We start from the raw sequence: 15778 nt of genomic DNA, 5'->3' as shown, positions 1-15778 counted from the left end.
TGTAATTAATAGTGTTACGCAACAAGAATTGTGTTTTCTTGCATAATCATATACGAATAAAAAGTTATACATATACATTGAGGACTTTTAAGAGTATTGTTATGGAGAAATGGATGTTCCAGTGTGTCATAGTCTCTATCTCCAGGAAATACCCCGAGTATCAGAAGGCATATTTTCATTTATGAAGCTGTTTTGACTACTATACTATATATATATACATGAAAAATATATTTCTGCACATCCTACTTCTTTTTAGTTTGAATATTTGCCTATAAATGAATAAGCAAGAAGTATCAAACCACAGTGAGAAAGTTATACTAATAGTTTTTAATAAAACTTGACTCATTTTTAATTTTTATGAACATGTTTTGGAATTAAAATTTTAGCTCCTTCTTTTTACAAAATGGAATATATTTATATAATGCCATTATATTGATGTTCTTTTTCTCTTTTATAATGTCTATTGAAGTTTTTTTTTTTTTTTTCCAGAAAAGTGCTGACTCACAATACGAATTTTCAACCTCTGAGCATGTCTCAGCCTTTGTATTTATAAGTCTATTGTTATCTTAGTGCCTGATGTTTTCTTAAGAATTTCTAATCAACAATGCTCAACAATGAGGTTCTGTAATGGATGGACCACTTGAGCAGGCTGTTATTTCAATTTTTGTACACCTAATATATCTACCTTACATTTAGGTTTTCTATTATTCAGGATTTTCTACTCTAATTCTATCTTCAGTTTGTGTGAATTCAGGTTTCACATTTCAGTAATGTATTTATCTTAACAAAGAGGGTAATGCTGTGGCCACTGCTGCTAACGCAGTTTGCACTGGGTTTAATAGCTCGCTGTAAGTGGGAAGTCTTATGCAACCATTACTGCTTCTCAAGGTGTGTTTTGGTTGGTGAGTTTAAACTGAGATGTCCATTGAAGTGCTTCTTGTGTACTCTCAGATGTCTACTGGTGCTCATAGAGGTGATTTGTTTGAACTTCTTTACAGTGCAATGGACACATGTTTTCTGGAGCATTTTTCCCTGCAAAGGCTTTCCTCAAACTGTCTGTCTGATCTATGTGACATGTCACTTATCATTGTTAAGAAAGAGAGGTTTAATGAGGCACAGCATCCCACAAGGATGCTTAAAGCCACTTTGTGCATTGGGGTTACACTCTTCTGACAAAATGTCAATATATTGTCATATATATTCAGTGTCACTGAGTTGGTTGTATTTGCTTCTGGAAGTGCTGCACTCATGTGAACCTCAGAAGCTAAGAAATGGCTTGTGAAGACCTGTCACGTAACAGAAAAGACAGAAGTAGCTTTTAAGAACCTGGAGCCACTGAACTGAATACTCTTCAAACTGAGTGTGTATAAGATTTGCTGTGTCATGAATTTTGGTGACTGGAAAATGACAGAATTCTATTATAGACAGTAAGGTTGCTTCACTATACACATGTATACAACCTGAGTTCTTCCCACTCAGGTTACATTTTTCTGTGGAACTCTTGCTCTGAGCGATTGAAGGGTCTGCACTCCTGCTCAGATCAGCCACTTTACAGACCTGACATACAAGACTTAAAAAGAAGACAGTTGTTCTGATGTTGTCCTGATGGCAACATCTAATTCAAAGATGTTAAGTTCTTACTGAGCCAGTTACAGTCAAAGAGGAATTCAGACTGCTGTGAGATATCAGTTAATCTCAGTGAGCTGTGCAAGGCATCAAGCACACCCATGCTAGCTGACAGAGAAAACTAAAGCCTGTAGCGCTCATCTCACTTGAGAAGCTGGCAAAGTCTGTGTAGAATCAACACTTTTAAACCACATTGAATGGAACTGGCTTTGCTCATATAAATATTCTGCTGTTATTATATATATATATATATATATATATATATATATATATATATGTATAGTACTTCTATTTCAGACTTCATCTAAACCATTGTTCTTTATCAGAATAACACTGGGTGTCTCTAATGTGAGACTACTCTGCAGTGTAAATAAAATCAGCGTGTTCTGCATTAAACATTCATATCTTGGCTATTGTGCCTTGACATGTAGTAAACTATAAGACTCGAAGATGACACTACCATGTGAGTTTGTTTTTTTTTAATGTCCTTTACAGTGTTTCAATCTCTAATAAAAATAAAAATAAATAAATAAAAAATGTTAACCCACATGGAAAAATTCTGTTTGATGCAAGTTCACTGGAAATGTTACTCCTATGTACTACTACTTTGTACTGTTACTGTACAAAGAAAATTTTCTATGTGTCCTACGAACTACTATGTGAAGAGGAATTATATTAAAAACAACAAAAAAAAAGAAAAGGTAATGGAGTTAATCAATTATTGGTAATGAGTTTCATTGTCAAAGGTACTGAGCATAAACCACTTCAAATGCAGTCAGTGAAGTTCAATGATGTTTGAATAAACATTCTCTTTCTTGAAAGAACTCAGTTTTGGAACTTCAAAGGAGCTGTTACTCACCAGTTGTTTCAATGGCTGATCAAACTGAGTTAATTAGGTCCTTTCTGAATACTTTTTTTTTTTTTTTTTGTACAGTTGGGTGGGTGTTTGGCACTTCACTGAAGCTAATTTGTTAGCAGCACAGCTAGAAAACTCTTACAGATATGCATTACTTCTTTATACTACTAGATCTTTTTAAATAAATAATATTTTACTTTTCTTACCACTTATCCAGTCTTTAAACTGGAAATACTTTTGGAGAGCCAGAGACAAAAATTAGATGAGAAACTCAATTAGAAGCTCAGTATTCAAACGTTTTAGGGTGTAATCAAAGTTTGACTCTTTATTAATCTACCTATGTTTCCCAGGTAAGTTTGCAAGAACACAGTAGGAAGCCTACAGGCCTTGCTTTCCTGAAGCTCAAAATATAAAAGCCAAGCTGTATTAAAACAATAATACACCAAATAAAAACACACTTTGGTACTCACTGTTGAGTATAATAAGCTAAAATAAATGGTAAAATAATACATCCTTATTTTATTTTGACCTTGGACTGACAATCTAGGTTCATCCACTTTGTGCGCTTCAAAGAGTTCCAGAATATTTAAGCACTATTGTAACACTTAAGACTTTATGTTGTTTTAGAATGACAATACTGTGCAAAATAATAGCTGATTTCTGTTGTGTTGCTCTTTATTACCTATGTGCACAATGTGAAATAGCTGTACTTGCAAGTGATGTATTTCATAACTTTCATAACTTTTTTCAGAGAAAATATTGCCTCATTATATTTCTAGTGATCATTAGGTAAAATCTAAAGATAGGAAATAATATTATTAAATTAACTGAAGTAGCTTTCAAAACCAAATGGATGATTTTTAAGACTTCCTCTGGTTCAATTGACTGTTATTAGTTAGCACATTATATAAATAAATAAAAAGAATAAGGAAAAACTAAGAAAGAGGAAAATAAGCCCATATAACATTGGGGGCCTAACTGTACTGCTGTTAGGACTTATATAGCCTTGAACGTATCTGTCATTTATCACACTAGTAAAAAAAAAAATCACAGTAGCAAATCATGCCATTTTAGAATCATTTTAGAATGACATAGATATGTGAAAAACAAACAAACAACCAAACCAAACCAAACCAAACCAAACCAAACCAAACCAAACCAAACCAAACCAAACCAAACCAAACCAAACCAATCAACAAAACAAAAAACCCCATAATATTTCATTTGGGAATATTTGCACAATTTTGTCAAATAAGTCTTATGCTAAGGCCCAGCTCAACTTGTGATTGTTACCTTTCTCCTTAGTTGTAGTCGAAACCTTCATTTCTTTTCCTTTTGAAAAGATATCAAACACAAAAATCAAAAGAGAAAGTTATTATTAGGAATATACACTATGCCCATCTATTCTCTAACAAACATGCACAACAACTCATCAAGCAAAAAGTGTGACAGAGACAGGTGTTAGGAATTAGAACTTATTTACTTCAATAAAAGACTCAAATTAAGATTTGAAAGCAAACCAAAAATACTTCCCACGGAATTAGTGGCAAAGACTGCCTTTCAAAACATTCCTGTGAAACATTCCTGTGAAGTCTATCATGAATTTAGTAACAGCTCTTTTGATAATTTACTCAGAATAGACCAGCATTCCTGTTGCAATATTGGCTATGCATGTCAGACAATAGTTAAAGAACAGAATAGTAAATAGCATTATTTTATTTCTGAATTGTGTAAGACACTGCTCATTTTGATTTACTAATTGTGAGGGAGATAGGTTTAGTTCCTTTTCACCAAAAACCTGTAATTCAAAATATACTGAAACTGCAAAATGTATTAATACTAACAGACTCCTTCAAGAACACAACTGGTTATTTCCTAGCCATATAATGATAAGAAGTTACCCTTTTCCTTTAAGACTGCTGAAGGCCTCACATCTTTTCTTTTACTAGTCTCTAGAAAGAAACATTTAAGTATCACAAGTCAGGTTAGAGAAATAAGATGACACTTTAAAAGAAAGCAAGTCAGACAATTTGATATGTAGAAAGTAAAAAAGATGAGATAATTAAATGGATTTAACAGCATGGAAATAAAGAACAGGACAAAACAACAAGGTCATTCATTCATGCTTGTAGACTTGGATATGTAAAATAATAAGCCTTCAATATGTCATTAGTTTCTTTGCATTTGGAGGAAACTATTTAGCTGTCTTTCAAGTAGGGAATGAAATAAAGTGTCAAGAAATTCTATAGAGCAGTTGGCATCAATGGATTTTTCTTTTGCTGAACTCAAATAAAAATTCAATCTACACTGATATAATTAAAATATTAGGAATACTGGACTTGAATGCCAGAGGTTGCTGATAAACCTAAGTGGGAGATTTCTTTATTCAGGAAGGACAAAAGGACCAGTTACTCATTCAGAATTCTGTTATTCTTTTAATATAAAAGAAGCCATATGCGTACTGCTTGTGATCAAGATTTTACTTCCTGCATATATATAGCCTTTTACAATCACAGGCAAGCTGGGTATAAAATAAGAGCAGTGCGTGTCCTCAGAATGTACAGTCACATATATCACAATGCATTGTCCAAGAACTTAACTGTAGTTTTAGTTCTTTTCTGCAGCATATGCCAAAGGATTAAAGGAGATGAGAAAAACATTGAAATTCTCATTCTCATTTTCCTGCATGTGACAAGGGAATCTCAAGGACAAAAGAAAATCCAGTAGTTGGCTAAATAAAGAAAAAACTATATTTTTATGGTGTCCAGATGAGATGCAGGGACTGACAAGCATGACAGAGAGGAGAATTCCTTAATTTCCACATGGTGCCTTGACTTTGTTACACTGAAGAATTCTGAAGAAATACTAAATTCTTCCCAGATGTGCATTATTTTGTGTATCTCTATTCAATACTACGTAATTTGCCAGACATTAACTGCATGGAATACCTCCAACTTCCAAGAAAATGGATCTTTGACACGATCTGTACCTCTGCTAGATTTTGCTGCTTTCTTGAAATGATTGAGCTGTTTATGTACTCTCCAGGAAGTAGACATTGCCCACGAATAATATTATATGACATATATGTGATATATATGTATTATATGTCACGATGCAACAGTTAGGGTTTTCTCCAAACAGACACTGTCAAACAGTGTCAAACAGTGTCAAACGATCTGTGAACTCCGTGTACACAGCTAGCAAGTCAACCTCCTGCATCTGGAAAGATTAGAGATGTAGGTGTCAGTTTTGCTAATAAGTAAGGTTGCCAATAAATTCCCCAGGAAGCAAATTCAAAGCTGTCAATTTAAAAGAATCCCAGGTAGTTACTATGATTGGGAGTTTATACAGTACAAATGTCAAACACAATAACAAGGATAAAGCAAGTCAAACATGAACCTGAAGGGGTTTAGTGTTCTATCTTTGCATATCGTTACTACTTAAGACCTTTTTTGAGCATTAAATAGCCATTCCAATATTCAGCTCTGAAATTCTTAACTTCACTTACCTTTATCCTTTGACCCCTCTGGATTCTTGGGATTTTTTCCTTTCAGAGACTCTGTAGGGAAGTAATTAAGTTTTTGAGATTTAGAAGATAGGACTGGATTTCTACAGTTATGTCCTGGTTTCAGTTAGAACAGAGTTAATTTTCTTCCTAGTAGCTGGTAGAATGCTATGTTTTGGCTTAGGATGAGAAGAGTGCTGATAACACCCCGATGTTTTAATTGTTGCAGAGCAGTGCTTATACTAAGCCAAGGACATCTCAGCTTCTTGCTCTGTCCTGCCAACAGGCAGGCTGGGGGTGCAGTAAGAGCTGGGAGGGGACAGACCCAGGACAGGTGACCCAAACTAGCCAAAGGGGTATTCCATACCATCTGATGTCATGCTAAACAATATATAGGGGTGGCTAGCCGGGGGCAGGGGGCCGGACTGCTTGGGGTTAGGCTGGGCATCGGTCAGCGGGTGGTGAGCAATTGCATTGTGCATCACTTGTTTGTACACATTATTAGTAGTAGTACTATTATCATCATTGTATTATTATTATTATTATTATTATTATTATTATTATTATTATTATTATTATTATTATTATTATTATTATTATTATTTTCCTGTCTTATTAAACTGTCTTTATCTCAACTCATGGGCTTCACTTTCCATTTCTCTCCCCTGTCCCAGAGAGGGAGGGGGGAGGGTGAGTGAATGGCTGCGTGGTGTTTAGCTGCTGGCCGAGTTAAACCACGACAAGTTAAAAGAAAAAAAAAAGTTATAAGCATTTAAAAATTAAGACTATAATTGTGAACATAAATGGGCTCAACCTTTATTTTCCTTACATTCTCTCTGGTGACCACCCTGTATTTTTTAAGGTGCAATAGTTATTACTAGCAATTACAATATAAAGAATATATATCACCCTTTCTGTGGAGACCTCACAGAAGAGAGAAACCAGGAAGGAATAAAGGCAAATGCAAGTAGTGCCACAGGATTAGAAATTCTTAGAGCCTTATCCAACACTTCATGAAGACAAAAGTTTTATCTGTATTCTCTGATGGGCCTAATATTGTGCTTCAGTCCTCTAGGAAACATGCTTTTAAGATCAGCAAGTACAGAAAAAACATAGATTATGATGTATAAACCATTTAAATTATACTATATTATATTATATATTTTTTTCTTCTTCTTTTATTTATTTTATTTTATTTATTAATTTATTTTGAAAACAGCAGCCTCTTGAATTCTGTTTATGTATTAGAGAATATTAGAAGGATTTTTTTTTTTTTTTCAAAGTGGGAAAGAACATTAGAGCCTTTGGGATGCTGAGTAGACCCAATCACACTACATCTGACAGGATATAACACCTAAGGATCTAGGAAACCAACAACAACAACAAAAGGAACCAAACAAAAAACCTCATGCCATTTGTTCCAAATGAAAGCTAACCAAATTTTCTTTGAAAACAGATTTTCTTTGAAAAGCTAAAAGAAGATCCTTCCCAAAATAAGTTTAAAAATCATCATCTTCCTGGCTGCCATGGTATCAGGATGTGATCCCACTTATCCATCTGGTTTTAAGTGTGAGTTGTTACAGAAAATGTTGACTTCCAGTGTAGCAGAAGCCTTTGGAGAAATAACACCATTCAGTGATAAGTACTTAAATTAGGAATTTGGTCTTCACAGCAGCAGGTGGTCTCCTTCAGGGGACTGAAAAAAAAAACCTTCAGCATGAAGACTTCGAAATTTGTTGAAGGAGCTATATAAGGGAGCCTTGAGGCAACAGTTTCCCAGCTTGACCATTTTACCTTGTGTGAACACCTGCAATCTCAAACATCAGTAGTCACTATTATGGCTACAGGCATAAACCATTGCCTTTGGCCTGGTGGCTTTGGTGGCACCAAATATATATTTGTCTTGTTGTCATGCATGTAGTCCATCCACCTGAGCTTTCCTACAATTGTAGCTCCTAAAACAGGTTTGGCACTTTAGACTCTTACAACTTTTGGATGCAGCCATCAGTGCAGAACACTTTCCACAGTGCATCAGATTCCCCAACCTATGAGACAAGGCTACTAAGATCAGTGGTCCCGCTTCCCTTCCAGGGAGCAGGACTTCATCTTCAGGGGTTTAAACAGGGACTCCCTAAAGGTTGCTCAAACATCTGCTTTTAGACCACTTCACTGCTGGTCCCAGAAGGGAAAAAACAAAGTTACCTTAAAGCCAACACTCACCCTGCTGCTTTCTCCACGCATGCTACTTTAGAGGTGAAGCTGGGAAACTAGGAAAATCATATCAGAAGATGCAGGAGCAGTATGCGAACTACAGGATAAAGTTCTGGTTTTCATGCAAGCAACAGCAACAAATATATTGATGTAAATAGGGGGAAATATTAACTGAACCAACATTGTGTTTCAGTGCTTTCTGCTTAAGATCTGTAGGGGATTTCATTTCTAGATAGGCAAGTCCCACAAAAAAAACAACTTTAAATGGATAAAGAGAAATATGTGTTGTATATGTTATAAGTTAAGATAAAAAAGTGCTATGGGGAAGATGTTATTTCACTATATTTTTACTTTAAAAGAAGCAAATGAATTGCTTTGGCAAAAGCAAATCAGCACATTTGTTTCTTCAGTGACAATGTGTTATTACATATATGGCAAGAAAGAAATACACACTATTGACTTATTTCCCCTACTGCTCTGTGCATAAAAATAAAGACTTATTATCCACATACAACTTACACAAGAAAAGATGCAAAGATATCCTAAAGCTTGGCAAAAGCAAACATGAGGGAAAAAAAAAGGAGCATTTGTTTGGAAAACATATCATGCAACACAGAGCATGAGTGAAATTACAGTACATGGAGAGCAAAAATGCTGTCACCTTAATAATTCAATATAGTGCATTTCTAGTGGATTTCTTACAAAAAATCAGTGAGGAGTTATGTACAATATATCATAAGCTTTTAGTGCTACTCTATGAGACTCTAGATGAAGGAGCTTCTACTCTGATTAGCTGGGCAAGATATCTAACAAACAAACAAACAAAAAAGAATAGCCTAGGGTTTTCTTGGCCTCACATTATTAAGATATACTCATGTCAACAGCAAATAAACTTTTATATTAATTATTCTAAGTGGTCTTCTTTACTTCAGCTGAAAAGCTAGTTATAAATTCAAAAGTACTCCTGAGTACTTTTATCACAAGTACTCTTTTATCACAAGACAAGGGAAATATATTCTTTCAGTGTTCTCCTTTCTTACTGTCAATAAAGCTAGACTTTAAGATTCAAGATAATTTATTGACCTCATAAAATAGATAGGGTAACACTGTGAGGTTGTGAACTGTAGAGTTTCTTAGAGAGATCTCCAAATTCAGGGATTTATTTTTCCTCTCTCTTCTTTAAATACGAACACTCTACATCACTTTAAGAAAAATAGCCTGCTTTACGGTAAGGTTTTTGGTTTGGGTATCATCCTTATTCATTAATACTTATGTCATCCTTCAAAGAAGGGTATGGGGTATGCCTCTTGTACTGAAAAAGGTACCAGGCAAACATTAATCAACACAAGTTTTTAAGAGTTTATTTAAAAATGTTCCTTTATTTGGCCATACAGGAATAGTAACAAACTCCCAAGATACATTATTAGGATGTGCGTACAATCTTAAAGTCCTTATATTTGCCAGTAACAGTGAAAAGAAGGACCCAATAAGCTGGTCAGCCTCTGTAGAGGCCACTGAGGAGACCTGAAGAGAGGAGAGACAGGGAGAAGTATGACATAAGTGACAGATACGGCTTTGATTACTCTACAAATTATAGACTGAGTGAACATGGGGTGTAAGATGAGTGGTTAATAGTACTAAATATATGCTGAGTAATCCAAAATGCAGTAGGAGAAGCACATAGTTTAGAAAGGCACTTTTTTTTTCCCTTTCTGTACAGCTATGTAAGTTCTTCCTATAGGGTCTTGGCTGCCAACATATTTTGAACTGAGCTAGTCAGGTAGATAATCAACACCCACATTTTTAGACACAAAGACTGAAAGTTTCATGCTTATTATAGGAAACAGTGATGGCTGCACCAGCAGGCACTCTCAGGACCTGAGGGTTCAGGCTTCACTGGACTGGATGTCAGCATTGCTGCAGCCACTCAGAAGCCTGCAGGCTGTACACAGCTGTACTCAGCAGTAAGTAGTAGGCCAAAGCCTTGCTGTCAGCAGCAGTAATGCATTGGGACATATATGACTGTATTATATGATGTAAAGAAAGTGGTATGAAGCTCAGTCTGGTAATATGTTGGAATTCTTACAGAGATTTTTGTCTTACTGTCCTAAAATGTAGAAATCTGATATAATATAACCTGTGTTTAACACGTCATGACTGCCCCTTTATGAAGACCAGTTGAAGAAGGTCTAGACTCCTCTGTCGTATTAGAAGGACCTGTTCAAATAGTGATTGAAGTCACTCACACCTTGACTGAATTGCTAAAAGTACTGCCAAAGGAGCAGTCAGTGAAGAATGAGCTAGAGAAGCTCATTCAGGGCTGGCAAACTCATTTCCATCTATTCCAATGAAACTTTTGCTATGAAGGAAATGTTTCGTGACTCTTCTCAAAATGCTGAGCCTTTTTGTTCCATGCAGGTCACAAGTATCCATTTGAATTTTCCAGCACAATTACATCAGCGAATAACAGCAATGGGCAGCCTGTGGAGACACCCACAAGACTCCAGGAGGGTTTTGATACACAATTCTGGCCCATATAACCAAGCTCATGTAAATTTGGCCAGTGTACATTAGGAATAGAATGCATATGCACTAAAATTTATTTTTCATCTTCTCTGTGGTGCTTGAACTACCCTCTTCATTTAGTTCTGTGTTAGAAATAGTATGTAATGACTTTAAATTTAAAATTTATTTAATAATAAATTAACTATCTTACAGTAGATCTTTTTATCCTGAAGAACCTGAAGATCATCTCAAAACATAAATCACTTTTCCTTTCAAATGCACCTATCTCTGGAAAGGAGGGAAGTGATAAAATTAATAAAAAGCACCCAACAAAATACTGTGTGTAAATAAATTCACCAGAACTAACAATCTACTTACTCTGACCAAACTAAAAAAAAAAAAAAAAAAAAAAAAGATAAAGGAAGATTCAGACAAACTCACATATCTCGGGTGGCTGACTGGATGAAGCTATGAGTTTTCACAGAGCCCAGAAAGCCTGTTATCCAATCATGGATAAATAAATCCACTCATGGATTTGTTCTTACAGCATCCACAGATTTATGCAAGCATTCAGTACAAACTTCACTAACTGGTTCCTGTTATTTGTATCATTCAGAAAAGAAAAAGTTCTTAAGAAGCATCTTAACTATAACTCAGAGTGGTTTTGTGATATTTATTTAATTACTTTTGAGACTTTTGAATATTAATCGATTTTCAATACTCTATTTATGTCTTTGTTTTTTTTTTTTTTTTTTTTTTTTTTTTTTTAGACAATTAAATATTGTTTGGTAAGATTTCTAATGGGCAAGGTCTCTAATGATTTTTAAGTTAATATCTTCATTCTTCTTTGTGTGTCTATTTGTTTTAAAACAAGTATTACATTTTTTGTGTATCCTTACCTTTATCTTTTAAAGCTGTAGGATTCTTTCCTTCCTTTTCTTTAGTGTGTTCTGTAAAAAAAAAATAAATTATGAATCTTCAAGCTAGAGTGATAAAAGGTTAACATCTAATACCCCTGGGTTAACAATTGATTGAAAAACTGTTAGTTTCTCAATGAGCCATGATACCAACCAGATGTGTAGTACAAAACACTGTCTGCACGTTGTGCATGCTGACAAAGTGAAATTATGAAAATTTCTTAACTGTGATGAAAGAACAAAGATCACTCAAAACTCATTTCACTTTGCAGCATTGAACAGCAAATGTTCACAGTGTTCCTAAATTCTGAGTTTGGACTTCAGTGGGCTTTTACAAATATTTCCTATTAGCTGTTTAAAGAACTGTTTGCACTTCTTATAATGCTAACAAAGTTTTACCACAAATTTACTGAACTAATATCACACTAATAATTTGCTAACTAAGCTATATATTATGAACAAAAGCCCAATGAATTGCAAGATTTTTTTCTTGATGCAAATATATCTTTGGGTGTTATACAGTTTTGTCCTTCAGTGTTACCTTTATCTTTTGTAGCAGCTGGAGATTTCAATTCTTTGTCTTTTCCAGGATCTGTAAAATAAATATTCACACCGACAAAGTGACAGTTAGAAGCAATGAAAAAATGAGATTTAATCTTAAGAGAATGAAGCATCTAGATCATGTGAGAGACTACATCTGTAAATCAGAATAAACAGTGAAAAGCAGTGAGGTTGTACAAAATTCAACCATTTTGGTTTTGAATGACTGTAGGTCACAAAATGTGTTTTATTGACTTAACTATGAAGTCTATAAATTTAAAAGCTTCATCTTAATATATGATAAGGATATTTTAACTTTCTTAACCAGAAAGTATAAAACAAAACCCCACTTTTTGCCAGTTTTGACTTATTAGATGTGGCAGTAGGTACTTCCCTCATCTGGGATTGTTCATTCTTGCTAAGCAAGTCCAAGGATCTCTCTATTGAAAATATTCTTTTACAAGAATTAAATAGGTGTTAATTTGAAGGCAACACAATAGTGACAAATAGGAGGAAAAAGAGTTATTTTTGATCTGCCTACTGACAAGTAGTGGAGATGGCTAAGCCACATCCTTAATAGACACTGGATGAGGGGTAGTCCCTTTGAAAAGGCATAAGAAATAATCTGGTCCAGACAGAAAGCAAGAATATTATTTCAGACAAAACATGAGACTGTGGTTCTGGGCTAATTAAACCAAAGATTCCCTCACCCTTCTCCAAAAGACAACAGATTAGGCTGTCCAAAAATAGAAAGAACAGATTTGGACTTTGAATTCTGAATATTAAGTACAGACTACTGGTTACAGTGGTTATATATATTATCTGAGAAGCAGTAATTAACTGGCATTTCCTGGAAAAGAAATACAATGTTCTTCAGCAGATATGAAGAAAAAAAAAATCTTTCTATTGGGAAACTCAGAAGCAATTCAGTGACAGAAATGCTTAAAGATCTGTTACAAGATCCCCTTGGTTTCTGCACATGGGATACAAGCTCAAGACTCCAAGTGAGTAGGAAGTTGTATTGTGTTTAGCAGATAGATCTGAAACTTCCAGAGCTACAGTGGCTATCCACAGTAATAATTGTTTACTTCCAGGAATCACACACAATTTACAAAGTCACTTTTGTTATGGAAACATGGAATGTGTCCAACGGCAATTTATCATCATTATCAATAAAGCTTCTTGTTCATGATTTATTATTGGACTCTGTCTAAGAAAAAATAAGTTTACAGGGAACCTACGTTGAAGGAATTCAGACATGATAAAATTGTATTTATATCAGAAGTAACCATCAGGTGAAAAAACTGCATTTACTGTTGACACTGAAAGCTGTCTTTTTCCATCCTCACCATATCCCAGACATCTGCTTCAGAAGCTGCCTCTGCTCTCCTGCTTCTACCTTCAGGTTTTGTGCTCAGGATTTTATTATTCAGTCACTAATTTTCAAAGTGAGAAAACAAACAGTTCATTGCAAATATCCATGAAACATATAGGGAGGAGCTATGTATTTCTAATAGTCCTAATGAAAACTGAAGTAACACTAATATTTAAATAATTAGTTAATGACAGTGGTCAGTGCTAACAGAAAAAAAAATCAGTGAGAAGGCTGAAAGATATGTCCTTTTGTGCTCATGAATTACTGAAAATTTCTGAGAAGAATTCCATGCTCTGTACAATGCTCGCTACAGAAAAGGGAGTATGGAAGATACAGACCTCTCATTTATGATATGAAAAAAAGAATTTGTGTTTAAACCAAGTAACACAGAAAAATAGTACATTATTATGCTTTGAAAAAAGCATATATGTTTGTAAACAAACAAACAAACAAAAATGTAATGCACGATATAAACCCATCATGTTCAAGAGCCTGTCCATAAAAACATACAGTTTTTGTGCAAAATTAAGAATATAGTTATCTAAACTGTTGTAAAAAAAAAGTTATTTCAATAATAATTTTTATTAAAAAAAAAAAAAAAGGAAGAACATTAGTCAATTCTTAACTGCAAGTTTAAGTCAATACTGACAAAACTTAAAGTCCCAAGTGGTCCCCAAACAAGGAAATATCTGGTGCTTTGGAGACTTTTGTCATATCCAGGAGAAAAAATTTGCTTTTAGGATGGTGACACACATGATGCAGAAGAATTTGAAGAGTGGTCCAGGGCTGACCTGTAAGTATTAACTTAAATAATAAATAAACACTAGCTGTGTTGTAGGACTGAACTTGCTGAGGTCTATTAGATAGTCTGGCAAAACTTGCTAAAATAACAACCTGCAGCACAAATCCAATAGAAGAGCCTTTTCCTACTTGCTCTGTCTTGATTTTCAGTGTTAAGCTTATATTGAGATCAGACAACATAACTGAGACCTGTAGTGAGCCTAACAGATTTATAGAGAAGAACTGTGTGTGAATAATAAATAGACTTTGTATATATATAATAAATGTAATAATAAATAAACTTTGTAAATAAATTTACCATGCTTGCATGGCACAAGTGTCTTCCTTTTGACAAGGAAGAATATACATTAATGGGACAAAGCTTCTTTGGATTAAATAGACTAGCATTTCTCCACATACCCATTGTTCTAGTCTGTTTAATCAACTATAATCTACAATGCCCAGTAGCAGCAGGAACTTTAATATATATATATATATATATATATATATATATATATATATATATTTTTTTTTTTTTCCCCCATCTTTAGATCTGACATTGATTTAACGAGTTAGGAAGAAGTATCTAAATATTTATCTTACTTGCTTGTTTCATCTTTGGTTTATCTGAGGAAAGAAAAGAGAAGGGAAGCAGACATAAAAAGAGAAAATAAATAAATAAATAAATAAATATTGTAATACATGTTCACACAGGAAAAGACTTTTTAATACAAACAGATATTGAAAATATGTTTAAAGAAATGTTGTCCCTCACTGCTTAAATACAGCTTGAAAATTATTTCCTCTCCATTGTTGCTTGATAGTTAATGTGAAAAATGTTCATGTTTTTCACCTAGTATCTTGCAGACATGCAACCAAACATAAAAATGTCAATTTCATATAACCATCTTTAACTGATTCTAGCTAACTTCTTTCTTAATAATATTGGATATTACGTGACAATATATTTGCTGTTTCCTCATTTCTTTTACGTATTCACATTTGCCTTAGTAAAAAGCACTAACTCCCTGACAACATCCTGACATTTGATCATGTCATTTGTCAAATAAATATGGTAAAGAGATAAAGCACTGTCTTTTCTCAGACACTTCTGGCAGTTCTCTGACTTCTTGCTTTCCTTTTAACAATCAGAAATGTTACATGTAGTTTTTCTTTACTACTAATGAGAGATCAGTGAACTGGAATGTTGCTACAACCTTCTAGCCCTTTTCCAGTCAATAGGGATTTGAGGTGAAAGCTACAACAGCATGTTAAACAACTAAAACCATTGTTGAGGTTTTAAACAATGAAACTACACCCTAATTGCTAAACAAATAGAACTGCTGACACACCAGATTTTACTGCAAGTCTCCATATTCTTCGTTTTTTCTTAAATCACAAATTCTAATTTTGATCAGATCAGACTCCCTCTACTTGTTGACATATACAAAAAGTTGTACAAA

At 34.3% G+C, this 15778-nt stretch overlaps 1 protein-coding gene across 24 annotated transcripts in view; it reads right to left on the bottom strand.

Annotated features, from left to right (window-relative positions):
- The window catches only part of TRDN (triadin), a 238733-nt gene that overhangs the window by 57555 nt on the left and 165400 nt on the right, over nt 1-15778 (bottom strand). For 22 of the 24 annotated variants that reach the window (XM_068677544.1, XM_068677564.1, XM_068677566.1 and 19 more), the window contains 6 exons: nt 14919-14942; nt 12162-12212; nt 11603-11653; nt 5991-6041; nt 4384-4434; nt 3776-3814 (listed from right to left, as the gene is read on the bottom strand). In XM_068677544.1, the coding sequence (XP_068533645.1) occupies nt 3776-3814; nt 4384-4434; nt 5991-6041; nt 11603-11653; nt 12162-12212; nt 14919-14942 (267 nt within the window). The remainder of the gene's footprint in view (nt 1-3775; nt 3815-4383; nt 4435-5990; nt 6042-11602; nt 11654-12161; nt 12213-14918; nt 14943-15778) is intronic. The other 2 variants (XM_068677555.1, XM_068677559.1) reach the window with 1 other exon arrangement.

The sequence above is a fragment of the Anas acuta genome, chromosome 3, assembly GCF_963932015.1.
Source record: "Anas acuta chromosome 3, bAnaAcu1.1, whole genome shotgun sequence".
In the NCBI taxonomy this organism is placed as follows: Eukaryota; Metazoa; Chordata; class Aves; order Anseriformes; family Anatidae; genus Anas; species Anas acuta.
This window is presented reverse-complemented; position numbering and strand designations above follow the sequence as displayed.